General features: G+C 39.0%; 1 protein-coding gene across 3 annotated transcripts in view; it reads right to left on the reverse strand.

The window, feature by feature from the left end:
- Nucleotides 1-15727, reverse strand: part of LOC124855778 (polypeptide N-acetylgalactosaminyltransferase 18-like) — a 233783-nt gene that overhangs the window by 42000 nt on the left and 176056 nt on the right. For 2 of the 3 annotated variants that reach the window (XM_047345868.1, XM_047345867.1), the window contains exons 8-9: nucleotides 12014-12151; nucleotides 5343-5438 (exon numbers count right to left, since the gene is read on the reverse strand). In XM_047345868.1, coding sequence (XP_047201824.1) covers nucleotides 5343-5438; nucleotides 12014-12151 — 234 coding nt within the window. Of the gene's footprint in view, nucleotides 1-1631; nucleotides 1675-5342; nucleotides 5439-12013; nucleotides 12152-15727 lie in introns of those variants that run through there. The other variant, XM_047345876.1, reaches the window with a different exon arrangement.

The raw sequence follows: 15727 nt of genomic DNA on the forward strand, positions 1-15727 counted from the left end.
AAGTACCTCAATAAGACTCCCACTATTACATGTCGTCTACTCCCCCGTTTCTGCTTCATTTCAGTTTCTTCCCATCATCCTCATATTCCTTTAAGTATCTCTCCTTTTATCAGTATCAAAAGGCAGAGAAGGAAACCGAGTATCAATCATGCATCACTGGAGCTCAGCTGATCATCAAGTATTCCAGCCCACATCCATCCATCCATCCATCCATCCATCCTTCCATCCATCCATCCATCCATCCATCCATCCATCCATCCATCCATCTGCTTGAACAAAAAAGTTGAGTCATTTTGTTCAGAAAGAAGGCGACTCAGAGATAATCTTAAGCACTGGATGAATCAGAATACAAAAAAGGATCAGAATGGTGAATATGTACTGTGGGGAGTTAAACTGCAAATGGTATTCCTTATAAATAGAGAATGAATGTGTGAAGATGTGAGAAGACCAGAGGGGTGTCAGAGAGTTTAACATCAGCTGTGAAGCACTGTCAACTGCACACTTTCAGCCTAAACATCTGTGGTACAGAGTTAGGTACAAGGTTTTAAATGATAATAAGGTTGCCATTGTTTCACCTCCTTTCAGTCAAAAAGCAGAGATTGTCACTTAAGTGGGAAATTTCATTAGGTTAATTCACTGAGCGAGGAATACGTAAAAAGATTATGAATTTACCCTTTGTACTCTAACACTCTCTAAGCCGTCTCTGATTACCGCAGCAGGTACCGTAACAAAATACCCACTAATTCTTTCTATGTGTAGTTAAATGCATGCACCTCTGATTCAAGAACCATGAAGATCTGGAGTCATTAAAATGATTAGTTCCACTCACTGATTCCATAATGTGCAATACAAATTCTGTAGCTATCTTGACTCCTTTCAAAGACCCTTAAAATCGTCGTTATCTGAAAGCACAATTTAGTGCAGTGGCTAAAATTGGGCTCATTATACGTCATTTATTTGCATAAACTGAAATTCTTTTAAAGATATAAGTAAAATAATCTTTTCATTTGCAGTACATAAAATGTTAGTTTCCAAACTGAAGAGGCAGATCTCAGCTTGTGTCCACATACTTATGAACTCATGCAACACACAGCCGCCTTGATGCCCCTAGTAAACATGCATAAAAAGCATTAAAATAAGTGTATTTTTGCAGTTACCAGAAATATCCATGAGAATCAGCCTTTAATTTTGACTGCTTTAATTTATTCGTCTATTATCACTCATTCTTCTACAACACTTCACATGATTGGAGAATACAATGAATATAGATTACCCTTCATGTTTTCTATATAATTTGGGTCTGGAGAATAAGACAATCATGGAAGAAGGTTAATTTTGTTTCTGCAGAACCATTTTTATGTCTATTTGTCAGAATAATTGGATTGTTATCATATCTAATAATTCAGGATAGCTCTAACAATGCTCCCCAAGAGAAACATGCTCACAGCATCATATCTTCCTCAGTTCCTAATAATAGGTATCACGTGCTATTTCACATATTCCTCTTTTGTTTCGCATCAGATCCAAATCTAATGGTTATTATGAATACTTTGAAACTATCATGAATTGCTTAGATAGTCCAATTAGAACAAAACCAGAGGATGAAACAGACTCAGCACACAGGATAAGACGGTAAATGAGGTTTATTTCTACTGTAGACTTTGTTTAAGGAATCTTGAGTTGGAGTTGTCCAGAAGCCAGAGGAGGAGGAGGTAAATCCAGGAATCCAAGGAGAGAGAGAGAGAGTACTGGTGATGAGAATATTTACAGTGCAGTCCTTAGGAGAGAGTATTACCAGATGTTGGCAGGCAGGTAGGCAGATAGGCAGGTCGACAGGCAGACAGGCAGGCAGACGGATAGGCAGACAGACAGGAGTCCACATAACTGAGGTTATGTTCCAGCAAAGGTCTGTATCAGCAGCTACCTTAAGAAGCCCATGAGCTCATTAAGAGAGTGCATTGCAGCTGCAGACAATGAGCTGCCAGAACCAACCAGAAGGGGAGGAGCAGAGATCCTACAGAAACCCCTATTTGGCACTCTTTGCTCCAGTTCTCCAACTGTGAACTTTGGAGATTTTGTGACCTCTCTTATAAATCTCCTCACTGTGAAGGGTGATGAGATAAACTAGGGTCCTCATCCAGCATTGCTTGTCTTATCTCCAGTTGTTTAAAACGTTAAATTATTGCTCTGACTGCGATTGCATATATCTGTTTTACTTGAATGGCATGTGCTCTTGGTTTTCCTATTTTGAAGAGTGGATGGTCATATTTATACCCAGGGAAAACAGAAAGTCCTGCATTGCTAACTGAAAATCCAAATCATCTGAATTTATTACATTTATTTTATAGAAATTGTTAGGGCGGCAATTACTATTAAACAAAATTTCAGAACTAAATTATGCCACTGCAACAAAAAATTAACTTATTTTAGGGTTTTTTACACATCTATAGGAGGCAAAGAGTGCAGTATGCATAGACTGCATCATTATACTTAAGACAGAAAAAACAGCCGTTTGCATTAAAGTAGGTTTAATTTTCTGTTTTCTAGTTCTTCTTTGACTAAGATATTAAATGTCTATACAATTTTAAGTTTGCTCAGGAAAAAACAGAGCAACTGGAGTTTAGAGTAAAGTTTTAATGAAGCCTTATGTCAATTATCATGGGTGTTTTGTCAAAACAGACACTCGAATTTTAACACATGATGAAGGTCAGATGAAGATTAGTGCATCACTTGTTACCCCAGAGGACTGGACCAAGCAGACCCATAGGTCTTAGTTAACTCTAAATAAAGCAGTCTGCTCTGCCAGAGGCGGAATACATTTACCTGTTTTCTGTCTGTCCTGTTCTTAATTAGTCTGAGCCAAATTCATGAGGTGCATATGAAAACATTTCAAGTACGAATCTGCTGAGCTCAGACTACGCAAAATCTTTAGAAAGAAGCTGTTCCCGTTGGGAAAACAAAAAACATGTGCAGGTGGCTTATTATGCATTCAAAGAAGAAAGTAAATAGCAATAGTTGTGGAATTAAAATGGACCAATACAAGTCAATTTCTTTATCAGTACCTGCTTATTATGCAGAGCAGAGTACATATGAGGCAAAACGAAAGGAGGGACACAGAAATGCACACACCGCTGTTCCAGACGTCAGTGTGCCGGTCAAAGCTATTAACATTACTGACAAAGGAGACAAAGCTCTCCCAGATACCAGGTCTTCGACAAATAGAAGCCTAGTTCTGAATTTGCAGCAGCATTTATGCAACATGGACGGTTTTCTTTTTTTCATGCCGCAGAGCATTTCAAAGAAGTGAAACATGGTTTGGTTTTTTAATTGTTTTTCTGAAGTCTCCATTAAGCAGGCCATAAGAACAGCTAGAGTTACACTTTGGAACTAAAAGGTCTAAATCTGCAGTGAGCTGATAAAGGTGATGACTGGCTTCACTGACTCCCTCATAACGTTTCTGCTATTACAGCTGTAAGAGCTAAAAGGCTTAACTGTGCTGCTGAAAAAAGTGTCCAAACATCATGACGGTTCATCAATATTTTATGTTTGAATTGGATCAAATTTATACTAAAAACAGCCAAGTTTCTTACAATGATAATTTGTCTTTTTCAACTCCAGAACAACTGTGACCTTATGTAAGATTAAACCATTTACTAGGAAACCCACAAAACATAAAAAATAAAGTTACAATTTGCACTTCCTTGAACTCCACAGCCATTTAGCACTGGGTTGCTTTAGTGGTTTCAGGGCTGTTTTGTGGCAGCAGGCAACAGACAACCTAATTTAGCAACCAGCTGTTAAATAAAATCGACCATTTACCAGCTAAAGACCTGGAAAATGCTAACATAATGATAATAAATCAATGTGATGTCTTTCTTTTGTTCTGCTTCACTCACGGAGGCAACCAGTATTAATAACAAAAAATACATTAATGATGGGTTTTTACCGGAAAAATGTGGAAAAAACATATGTTTTTCTAACATATTTGGACATTTGGATATTTATACTAAAAGACTGCAAGTTATACAAATAAAAAATATTTTCTGTTAAGAGTAATAAAAAATTAAATTTCTGGTGATGTATAAATTTGGACACCTCAGGGGTAACATTTATTCCCACATAAGAAGGCTAACATTACACAAAGCTGTATCACCTCTTGTGCACACAACTAGAACACTGCTACTCAGCATTTTAAAGGAGGTTTACCCATTTAAAACTCAGACATTTTGTGTGGTGTGCTCCTGACAGCTGAAGTGAGGCTGAGCACTATGGTTAGACTCAAAAAGATGTCTGATGCCTTGTAGCAAGCTATGAGTCTGCTAAGGAATTAAAAGATGTCTCAAATGAATTAGAAAGCAGAAAGTGGATCACATTTAGAGCAACCGCCAAGCAAGTTCATTCAGAAAGTAGACTGCTAAAGGAAGACTCCAAACATCTTACAATGTCATCACTGACCTACTACAGGCTTTTGCTACTGTTGATTTAAAAGTGCATACCTGTAGAACCAAAACGAAACTGCATGAGTTAAACTTTCATTGGAGATGTGCAAGGAGGGAACATTTGCTCTCCAAGAAAAAAACACTAAGGCCATATTGACGTTTGCCACAGAGAACACAGACAAACCCTAGACTTTTGAAATAATTTTCTCTGGACGTATCAGTCCAAAACTGATTAATATCAACAATAGCACAGAGGATATGGTTGCCCATGTTATAGTCTTGAAATACAGTGTTATGAGCAACCAGTCCATGTCCAATCTCCGTAACCAGGACATACCAAATGTCAGATGCAAGGACTAGACAGAATATGGGTAAAAAAAAAAGCAGCCAAAGTCTAATGGAAGGTTTAAATAGTTTGGATCCTCTAAAACAAAATATGAACGACATTATGGGATGATTTTAAATCTTTGCACAGTATCTAATATTGATTTAGATACCAGATACATTGAAAAACAAGCAGAACAAAAAACTAAATGCTTACCATTCACCCACATCTCCAAAATGCTTTATTAAAACAGGGAAAGACTTATAGACTGACAACTTTGGTACATCTGAAACAAACTGTAGTATGAAATAAGCCACACAAAGCCATGCTGCACTTCTTCAAAAGCTTTTCTGCTGGATCAACACTGCTGAAACATTGGATACACCTCTAATGTAACTTTCTGCAAAGGTTGCACTCTGCAAATCCCCCATTTAAAATATCAAAGACTATGAAGTTGCTCTAATTAACAGCTGCAACCACGTCTCTTTGGATCTCTGTGTGATCAGTGTTTTCTGCTGCTTGAGGAGATCGAACTAACAGATGAGAATGGAACCACTTAGGAATGAAAAGTCACTCACCTGGGGTGTCATTCCATGGCAGACATACATGATGGGAACGTTATCAGTGTCCGGTCCCTGGTCCAGACACAGGTCATCTCTTAGACTGTTCTTTAACTGGAAAACAAAGGAAAACAAAATAAAGCAAAGGGAAAAAGCACATAGAAGAACTCCCAGCCTGAATATAACCAAATAGGCTAATCAATGTATAGTATAACATGCATCAGATAAGCAACATTTTATTCTGGCCTGTTTCTTTTTTCTTTGTTTAAAAACACAAGTTTCTTCTTTTAACCAGACAGGAAAAAAAACTAATAAAAAAACCCACAAGCAGCAGTCAGTGATATGTGGAAATAGCTTAATTTAGGAATATAAACAAATCCTACACAACAGATAATCAGTTAAAGGCACTTTTAAGAAAAATTATGCCATTGGTAAAAAGGATTCGGTACAGGTTAATGCAGATTTCTCAACATATAAATAAAACTGTAGCCTCTTCTAAGCCATGTACAACTAATTTATATATACATATATTATTGAACAAGTGAGGTTAAATTTGACGCCTTTCTAGTAAATACAGGATTTAGTAAAATAGTCATAACTTGAGTCATTAGTTACTTAAGTTATCCCTTTAATAAATAACCTGCTGTTCTGTAGAGGAACATGATATATGTGCTTATCTCTAAAGAAAATGAGGTTGCGTGTACATTTATATATGTGTCACATCAATGGGAACATTATTAATTTCTAAATGATGCCTTGCACAGAGAGACAATCAGTCATGATCTAATTTGCTATTTAAAGTACAGCAACAGGGGAGCTCCCCGCAGGACTAATATACCTGCTCGGTGGTTACAGGACGGATGGACGGATAGATAGATAGATGGGGACAATTGCTAACCACACAATAGGGAATAAAGCCTAGAAAACCTAATATTTTTAATTCTGTTGGTTTCTTTTTCCACATTTTTCCACTTCTCTGTCCTACAAATGGGACACATAAGAGCAATTCTCCAACACCACATGCAATTCTCTGTTGAAAATACAATGAAACCATCAAAAGCTTGAAGTACTGAAACTTCACTGAAGGATATAAACTTAGAGTAACCTTGTGCACTCCTCACAAACTCAAAAATAAATCCCGGAAATGGAGAAAAAATCCCTCTCTTACAGAAGTAACAATATAACACATTCGCGTAAAGATTTTATTTTATTTCCTTTTGTTAATTACACAACAAAACTGCCTCCTGTGGCATCTCTTCCTTTCTTTCTTTTTTTCTCCTTTGATGTTTTTACAAAAATGATTAATCCATTATGACAGAGTGATGCACAACAAGGCTCTAAGTGGGTGGCTAAAATGGGACTAAATGGAATCGGTGCAGGATAATTACTGCCTGCCAGGAGACAGTCCCGCCAACACTTTCAACTAACCTTCACCTTTTTTTAGAAGCTGTACTGAAATTTTTCAAAAGGAAAAATCCTTGTTGAATTAGCAGGCCATTTATTTAGATTGGCTACACTCCACAAAAGATTACAAACTAATTAAACAAATTACATAAATTGTCACTCAGAGAGCAGTCCTTCAGGCATCCTTTGTTTCTTTTTATTTCCAAAGAAAAATGAGAGCATATTAAATACTACTACTTTATTTCACAGATGGTGTCATGTTTTCAGATCTATGCCACTGCCTTAAACAAATGACTGCCTTAAACAAATGTATAGTTTATGTAAATCTTAGAAGCAGTTTGCATAAAAAGCCATGTAATAAAAAAAAAAAAAGTGAACAACGTATTAAAAGAATAAATCATTCCACTGGAAGAGACTTCTACATTCAGATCAAGGTGAAATACCAATTTTTTTTAATGATGAGCACCTTTACCGAGGCACAGGGGTGTTGCTACACATAATCTAAAATGTCATTCTTATTAATATACAGACCAGGGGTCGCGTTAATCGAATATTTTCCATTTTTGACCGTATATTTTGAATGTGACGGAAAAATCTGAAGGCCATCTGTCCTTTTCACAGACTGCAATTCATACCCCTGACCACTTGGAGGTGAGTTGGCATATTAAATAGCTGTTTTCTTAATTGATGCATGACCTCATTGGCCCCAACTCTATAACGGAGTTTCAACGTTTCTTCAAAAAGCCCAATAACGATGATGGTGTTGATAAAAAAGGTAAAAAACGAGGGACTGAGTCAGTGGAAATGAAGAAAAAACAAGTGCCACTGCGCAATTCAGATCTATGCGGACCAGGAGGAAGTTTTGAGATTGTGCATTCAGGCCAAAACAGTGATCTGTTCATTTTAAGTGCAGTCGTTGAATTTCATTGTTTTTGTGTAGTTACTGGGACCACAGTCAATGGAGAAAAAGTTACAAATGTATTCATCTGATTGATGTGGATTCCCTGTTCAGGTTGTTCAGACTGAGTATTAATTAAAATGAATGAAAATAAATGATATTAGATGTGTAATTATTATCATAAAAAAAAAAACCCGGTAAAAATAGATCATGACAGGACATTTTTGACCTCGTCAGTCAAAATGACCGACAACAAAAAAGTCTAGCGCAACCTTTGTTATACACCCATCAGCCACTGTATTTGGTACTCCTGGCTACTACCAGATCAAACCTTCTTTTTTATTTCAGAACTGCCTCAATTCTTTGAGGCATAGATTTAAAAAGGTGTTAAAAAATTGTCCTCAGAGACTTTGGTCCATATTGACATGATCCGTGATGCAAATCTTCTGTTCCACCATATTTGAATCGTGCTGTATTAGATTGAGATCTGGTGACTGTGGAGGCCAGTGGAATACAGTGAAACTCATTCACTAAGTCTGATTAGACATTAGGTATTATCCTGCTGGAAGCAGCCATCCAAAGATGGGTACACTGTGGTCAGAAAGGGATGGATATGATCAGCTAGGCTGTGACTTAAAAAAATTGTTCAGTTGGTATTAAGGGTCAAATATCCCCCTACACCACCACCACAACCAGCACCAAACTGCTAATACAGGGCATGGTGAATTCATGCATTTCTTCACAGTACATTCTGACCCTGAAATCTGAATGTCACAGCTGAAATTGAACCTTATCAAACTATGCAACATGGCTCCAATGGAAAACAAAATGGAAAAATCAGGAGCTGGTAGATTAACTGGTCAGAACCAAAGCAGAAAGTACATCTACCTGAATAGTGGTGCTGGAATTTAAGCTTTTAAATGGGAATTTGTCACAAGTGGTCATTCACCAAAATGCTGAATTACAATTACACTTGCCACAGATCTCCTTTTAAGTTGGGTGCTGGTTTGTTATGTATTCAAGCATTGCTTCTCAGACAGCATTTGTTCTAACTTCCTTCTTCTTACGGGAAAGATCTTTACCACATTACCTTTCATTCGAGCAGGAGATGTTGGTTTTACTTTCTTAAGGTGCAGCCATCATGGCAGAGCTTTTTGTTCCCAACATGCCATCGTCTTTGACAATGTTCAGCAGTGTTTTAGCCCATCTTTAGCTTGCTATTTTCTGTTTAACATATTTTGCAGCTTTATAAATGCAACCCGAAACATAACTGAAAAAAGTTGTAAAAATGATACATTCCCTTTAAAGGATTAGTTGTGAAGCTCTTCTTTAAACCCTGAGCATTGTAAATAGTCTGTTGCATCTGTCTTAACTGTCATTCAAGCGACCTTTTTAAAAGAGATGATTTGAATACTAATGCCTTCAGATTCTTTGGTCTGACCTTTTGTCTTCCTTATAAATGACAGCAGGATACACACATTCAGATTCTGAGATCAATCAAATGTCTACTAAATCAGATCCCATAGGTGCCACATTCTGAGTTGTTTATGAGTGGGTAGCTCGAAGGACATTCCTTCATTTTCTGCAAATATCTTTTCTATATAGGAGTCTTTTTCTCCTTTTCAAGAGCAGCTACCATTCAAGCTCCAGTATCACAGACTTAATCTCTGCTTCAAATTTCTTATTGCATCCCACGGTCTCTCTGTGCTCATCTGCGATCACAGCACATATGGTCCTGCAGGGGTTTCAGCGTAGTGCTTAAGCTTTTGAGGGCTGATCTGAGCTTTCTATTTAATATAACATAATATCTATTTAACATAATATCTCATGTTGCTGTCACATATCAAAAAGCAATATCCATAATCTGATATTTTATTGATCCCCTGAGACAGATTTCTACAGATTGCATACAGTTGTCAAAGGTCAAGCACACACACAGTCATAGTCCTGGGAATGTTGGTAATCAACTTCTTGCTCAAAGGTACTAAGGCTAAGTGATTCTCAAAGCAAATACTTACCTTAAGCTTAAATTAAATTGTCAACTCCCAAGGTTCCTCCCAAATATGTTACTGTTGGCAGCAATGACAGATGATTTGGCTTCAAGCAGCTAGATTGCAAAATTGCAAAAATAGACAAATCTCATGGGGAAGATTTTTATGTGGATGCAAAATCTCCAAAAAGGATAGGACCAATATTATTCTCTCCCATACATCAAGTTCCTTTGCCAATACTTTATTTGGCTATGCTTTTTTTCTAGGAAGAGAAATGGTGTGGTAATTTAAAGATAACTTATGGGTATGAGTCGCTGGTGAGTTAAAGAGAGGCCAAATATTACCGTCTGTAAGCAGGTTTGAACATGACTGGCACGGGCAGAAAAAATAAATAGAACAAAAATATATATAGTCATCCACCAGATCTGACACGTTGTTACTTATTTGTTTGTTCCAGTGACAGAACCAGTCTTGTTACAAGATCAGACTGACGACATATTACCGACAGCCATTTAGGAAATCCTTTGTCTTAGTTGTTGTCTTAGTATCGTTTCCCTACAAAATACTCCCACATACACATCCCAAACACTCACACTAACGTCAAGGCAGTCTCAAACATAATTTATTAAATATATTTCTACTTTTATTAACAGTGCTGTTAATAATGTGAATCATTTGTCATACTTTTATAAATTTTTATTAAACAAGTAGTAGTACTATGTTCTGTGTTAACAACACTTACAGAACTGACCTAAGGAGAATGAGAACACGGAACCAGGGTGAGAACAACGACAGAATCCAGCAATGAATAATGGAAACAGGGAACCTATGTACTGAGGAGGTGTGATTAGTGACATGGGAACTCGGTGAGTACAGTCTGAGTGATGCAGGACAGCTGGGGCGGAATGTAAAGAGACAACTGAGGGAAGGTGACTAGAAAACACCTAAATTAACAAAGAAAATACTAAACAGGACACAACAAGGATCTTACTAACTAAAACTAAAGACTAATGCTAACATACCAGTCTAAACCAAAATGCAAAGGAAACAGTACACAAGATAGAATCAAGACACTCAACACAAAGAAATGAAACAATATGGAAATACCTATATGACAATAATAGACACTCCAAAATAACCTAAATGCAAATGTAAATCAGAACCAACATTCCAAACACACAGGGATCAGGACAAGTGGTCTGTCATCATTTGTATGCAATAATAGCTGATGGTTGGAAAACCTGAATTCAAACCTTTTGTTTATCAGCTCTCTTGGTGTCATATTTGTTCAGACTGAACCCTAAAGCCCATTGATTGGTTTTAGTTCCTGACATTCAGGTGGGTTCCCAAGAATTTATTCCTTTCATAAAAAAAATAATTCATAATAATGTCTTTACACACTTGATTACATACCATATTCCAAAACAATATAAACAGCATTGCTATGCATTAAGAACATTTTAAACATATTTGTTTTTAAACTGTATAACAAATGTTATTAACAGGATGTCACACATGAGCACTGCTGCAGGCCAGACAAGAGGGATGCAGGGGTCCTCAGCCAAACCCCACCTCAGCGCTGGTAGCCAAAGCACCCCCACCCCACCACCGCCATCTCCATGCCAGACCCATCGCCACCCCAGGGCAGCACCCAAATGCTCAGCCCGCATCTCCATATGCCTCAGCCTTACGATGCAGAGGTGGCAAAGCCAATACCTCCTACGCCACTAAGTGATGTATTAATTTATTGGAGCCCAAACTAATTAAAATTTATGCTGTTGGTTTTTCATACAATCAGAGCTCTGAATTCATATTTAGCTCTATCCTTTGAAAGTCACCATTTAAAACCAAGGTTGCAATGGCTAAATGCTGAGCTCAAGGTTTCAACACAACACCATACAGTCCCATTACAATCTAAATCCAAGTCTTAACTGACAGTATATGCATTACAAATGCTGAAATAAAGGCTGTAAAAAAGTGGGGAAGACATAGGTTTTTAGAAATAAAACCTGATAATCCTGTGGACTGCAGGGAGATTTATAGGCTTTATCGGCTGTGTGCCAACCCACTTATGAAAGGCTTGAATGTAACAGAGACTCATTACTTTGGACATGTTTAATTGTATAAGTCCAACAGGTTTAATTAAACAGTTTAATGAAAAGTCTTTAATTGAAAAAAGGAAAAATAGGAGTCTCTGAAAAAACAAAAACTGATTTGAAAACACATTTGTGCAGTTTTAAAAGTATTGGCTGGTAAGAATCCATAAAAATGCTTAACAAGAAGGAAAATGGCCATCAAAAGTCTATGAAAATGTTTCTTCGGGAGTCTTTGTAGCCTCAGATATTATTTACATATAGATTAGTACAATGAAATCAAGGTCGTTAAAGGAAACTCACCACTCCATAAGCAACAGTGTCGCTGTATGATCGCAGCTCCGGGTAGATGTTGGAGAGGAACCAGCTGAACGGTCGACATTTGAGTCGGGACCGCAGGGCTTTTCTCTCAGAAATGTCCCCAATGTCTATCCCTGAGTTCTAGGGAAGGAAGTAAACACAAACACATTATTTTTCCAGTTTTAGCTTTTCACTAATACTCCACAACCTCGAGCAATGCAATAAAATACAATGTGCTTCAACCCTCAGATTTAAAATGCTGCAGTAAATACGGAGCTGAATTCGGGGCCTCGAGCTCCTTCCAGCTCTCCTGCAATTCTACAAGGCCAACTAGAGAGCCTTAAATAATAAAGGAGCTCAAAGGCGACAATAAATGTTTGAGAGAAGAGGGAAGTTATAGAGAGATGGCATTCATTAAAAAGACCAATTTTTGGCAGAAAAGAAAGGATTTAGCCCCAAAAGAAAATAAATTTAAACAGCTTTTCCACAACAGATGTTGAAGACATGAGATTTAAATAGCAAATAAAGTAAATATTCTTTTGTATATATTATATATTTTTCTTTTTTAGTTTCTTAGATGCATCTAAGTGTATAAAAACTGATATAGGGTTTACCACAAATTAAAAACAAAGTCCAGTTGTACATATTTTTATATTGTCCTATCTTCGGAGCAGGTACAGTTTGATGTGGAGACTTTTTCTCCCTGTCGAGAAAGTCTTGCGGACTTCTGCTTTCAGTCTGTGCGTATGTAGTCAAGTACGATACGCCTGACTATGTTTTGCCCTTAAGCTGTAGGCCAAAATAAACAAAACACCGCTCTTGAGAAAACAACCGTTGAGGGGCTCAGCCAATCGCCCAACCTTAGTTGGTTGTTTGTGCCAGATCGACTGGACTTAGTATTTCAGTCACTGTTGGTCTACTGGGATTTTCACACCCAACCATATCAGATTTACAGACGTTAGTCCAAAAAAAAGAAAATAATCAGTGAGCAGCCGTTGTTAGGGCAACAATGCCTTGTTAACATCAGACATCAGAGCAGAATGGGTAGACTGGTTTGACAAGACAAAAGGTAACAGTAGCACCTTTGGGATGTGGAATAAAGGGGATATTTGTATCATGGACGGGCAGCCGACAAAACTGCAGCAAATCTGCGATGCTGAAAGGTATATGCGGACAGAAATCTCTGAGGAATTTTTTAGACACCTTGTTAAGGCAAAACCAGAAAGAATTAGGGCAGCTATGAAGGCAAAAGGGGGCCCAGTGCAGTAATAGTGAGGTGTAACTAATAAAGTGGCCAATGAAGAGGTCAAAACTCTCAGCTGCTCAACTGTTTCTGACTGCTTTAAATACAGCTTTGTGATATTCACAAGGATCTCAGATGTGTACAAGATAAGTTAAATCTGAAACTATTTTGGAAGACCTGTGTCATGATTTGAGGGTGTTTTTTTTTTGTTTTGGTTTTAGTTATTCTTATTTCCAGTTTATGTCTTGGAATTATTTATTTTCCTGTCTGTGCTTTAGTTTCTTATTATTGTTTTGTAGTTCATGTTCTAAACGTTATGTCTTCCCGATTAGTTTTACTATTGGATTTCTGTTTTGCCTAGTCATGTTTTGTTCTCCCTGCATCTGTCAACCTGCCATCAGCTTCTTTTGGTCCACCTGCATCATGCAATCAATTTTCTAATTTCACCATGCTCCATAAATACTCTATCATTCTGTTTACTCATTGTGGAAACGGTACCACTTCTCTCCTGTCATCTGTTCCTGTTTTGCCTGTTTGTTTGCTCCTGCCTACGCCTGAGAGTGAGTTTTGTTTTTTGGCTTAAAATAAAGCCTTTTTACTTAATGTTACACTGCCTGTCCATCTGCATTCTGGGGTCCACTACATTCAGCCAACGTGACAACTTGATCATTAAATTATGAAGTGTAGCAAAATTTGGTCTTGATAAATAATAAATAAATAAGACCTAATAAATAGGGCTTTTCAAAGATTTATCAATCTTTATTTATCTTTAGACTGCGGCTGATTTTTCAGGTATTTTCAATTCGTTAAGCACTGAATTTTAACCTGTAATTAATTCAGGAATGAAAAGGAAGGCTACTTAACTCAGTAATAGGCCAATGGTGTGACATATGACAGAACTTAGTAAACAATTTTAAACAGGATGCATAGTCTCTCTTTAACTAGCATCTGCGCACAATAAGACAAATTGTTTCAATGTAATGAAAATTCATAAAGAAAACTGAAAGCTAAAAATAGTATTGAACACCAACAAGGTAATTTCAAATGAGCAACTGGCTAAAATTTGGCATACAACAGACAATGAACTGTGCTAGGTCTTTACTGGGTCTTTTCCTGTTTCTTAAAGACATGCTTCTCTTCAGCACACATTATACAAAATCCTGTTACAATCACACCTCCTTGAACCGCCACCTTAACGTGGTGGAGGGGTTTGAACGCTCAAATGATCTTAGAGGCTATGTTGTCTGGGGCTTAAATGCCCCTGGTAGGGTCTCCCATGGCAAACAGGCTCTAGGTGACGGGTCAGACAAAGAGCGGTTCAAGAATCCTTCATGAGGACTAATATATCGAGGCCCGGTACGGCGGAGCCGGTGTCCCACCCTGGAGCCAGGCCTGGAGTCGGGACTCGCCGGGGAGCCAGGTGGCCGGTGTGCTCCTCGCGGGACCTGGCCGGGCCAAACCCGAACGAGAGACACAAGGCCATCCCCAAGTGGGCCCACCACCTGCAGGGGGAAAGTGAGGGAACGGTGCAAAGAGGATTGGGTGGCGGACGAAGGTGGAGACCTGAGTGGCCTGAACCCCGGATGCTTAGGCTGGCTCTAGGGACGTGGAATGTCACCTCGCTGGGGGGTAAGGAGCCTGAGCTTGTGCGGGTGGTCGAGAGATATCGACTAGAAATAGTTGGGCTCACCTCCACGCACAGCGTGGGCTCTGGAACCCATCTCCTTGAGAGGGGCTGGACTCTCTTCTACTCTGGAGTGGCCCACGTGGAGAGGGGGCGGGCTGGTGTGGGTTTGCTTGTTGCCCCCCAGCTCAGCCATCTCGTGTTGGGGTTTACCCCAGTGGATGAGAGGGTCGCATCCCTGCGCCTTCGCGTTGGGGATGGGCCTCTGACTGTCGTTTAGGCCGAGCAGTAGTGCGGAGTACCCGGCCTTCTTGGTGTCCCTGTCGGGGGTGATGGATAGTGCCCCTCCAGGGGACGCCATTATTCTGCTGGGGGACTTCAACGCCCACGTGGAAAACGACAGTGACACCTGGAGAGGTGTGATCAGGAGGAATGGCCTCCCTGATCTGAATCCGAGTGGTGTTTTGTTTTTGGACTTCTGTGCTAGTCACGGATTGTCCATAATGAACACCATGTTCAAACATGGTGTTCAAAGATTGACTTTGTTGTCGTATTATCAGACCTTCGGCCGCATGTTTCGGACACTTGGGTGAAGAGAGGGGCTGAGCTGTCTACTGATCACCTCCTGGTGGTGAGTTAGATCCGCTGGAGGAGGAGAAAGTCGGACAGACTTGGCAGGCCCAAGCGCATAGTGAGGGTCTGCTGGGAGGGCTCCGCCAGGCGTTCCCAGCAGACCCTCAGTATGCACCTGGGCCTGCCAAGTCTGTCCGACTTTTTCCTCTTCCAACGGATCTAACTCACCACCAGGTGGTGATCACCTCTGGGAGAGCTCCGGAAGAGCTTTGACCAG

Source organism: Girardinichthys multiradiatus, chromosome 2, assembly GCF_021462225.1.
Source record: "Girardinichthys multiradiatus isolate DD_20200921_A chromosome 2, DD_fGirMul_XY1, whole genome shotgun sequence".
NCBI lineage: Eukaryota > Metazoa > Chordata > Actinopteri > Cyprinodontiformes > Goodeidae > Girardinichthys > Girardinichthys multiradiatus.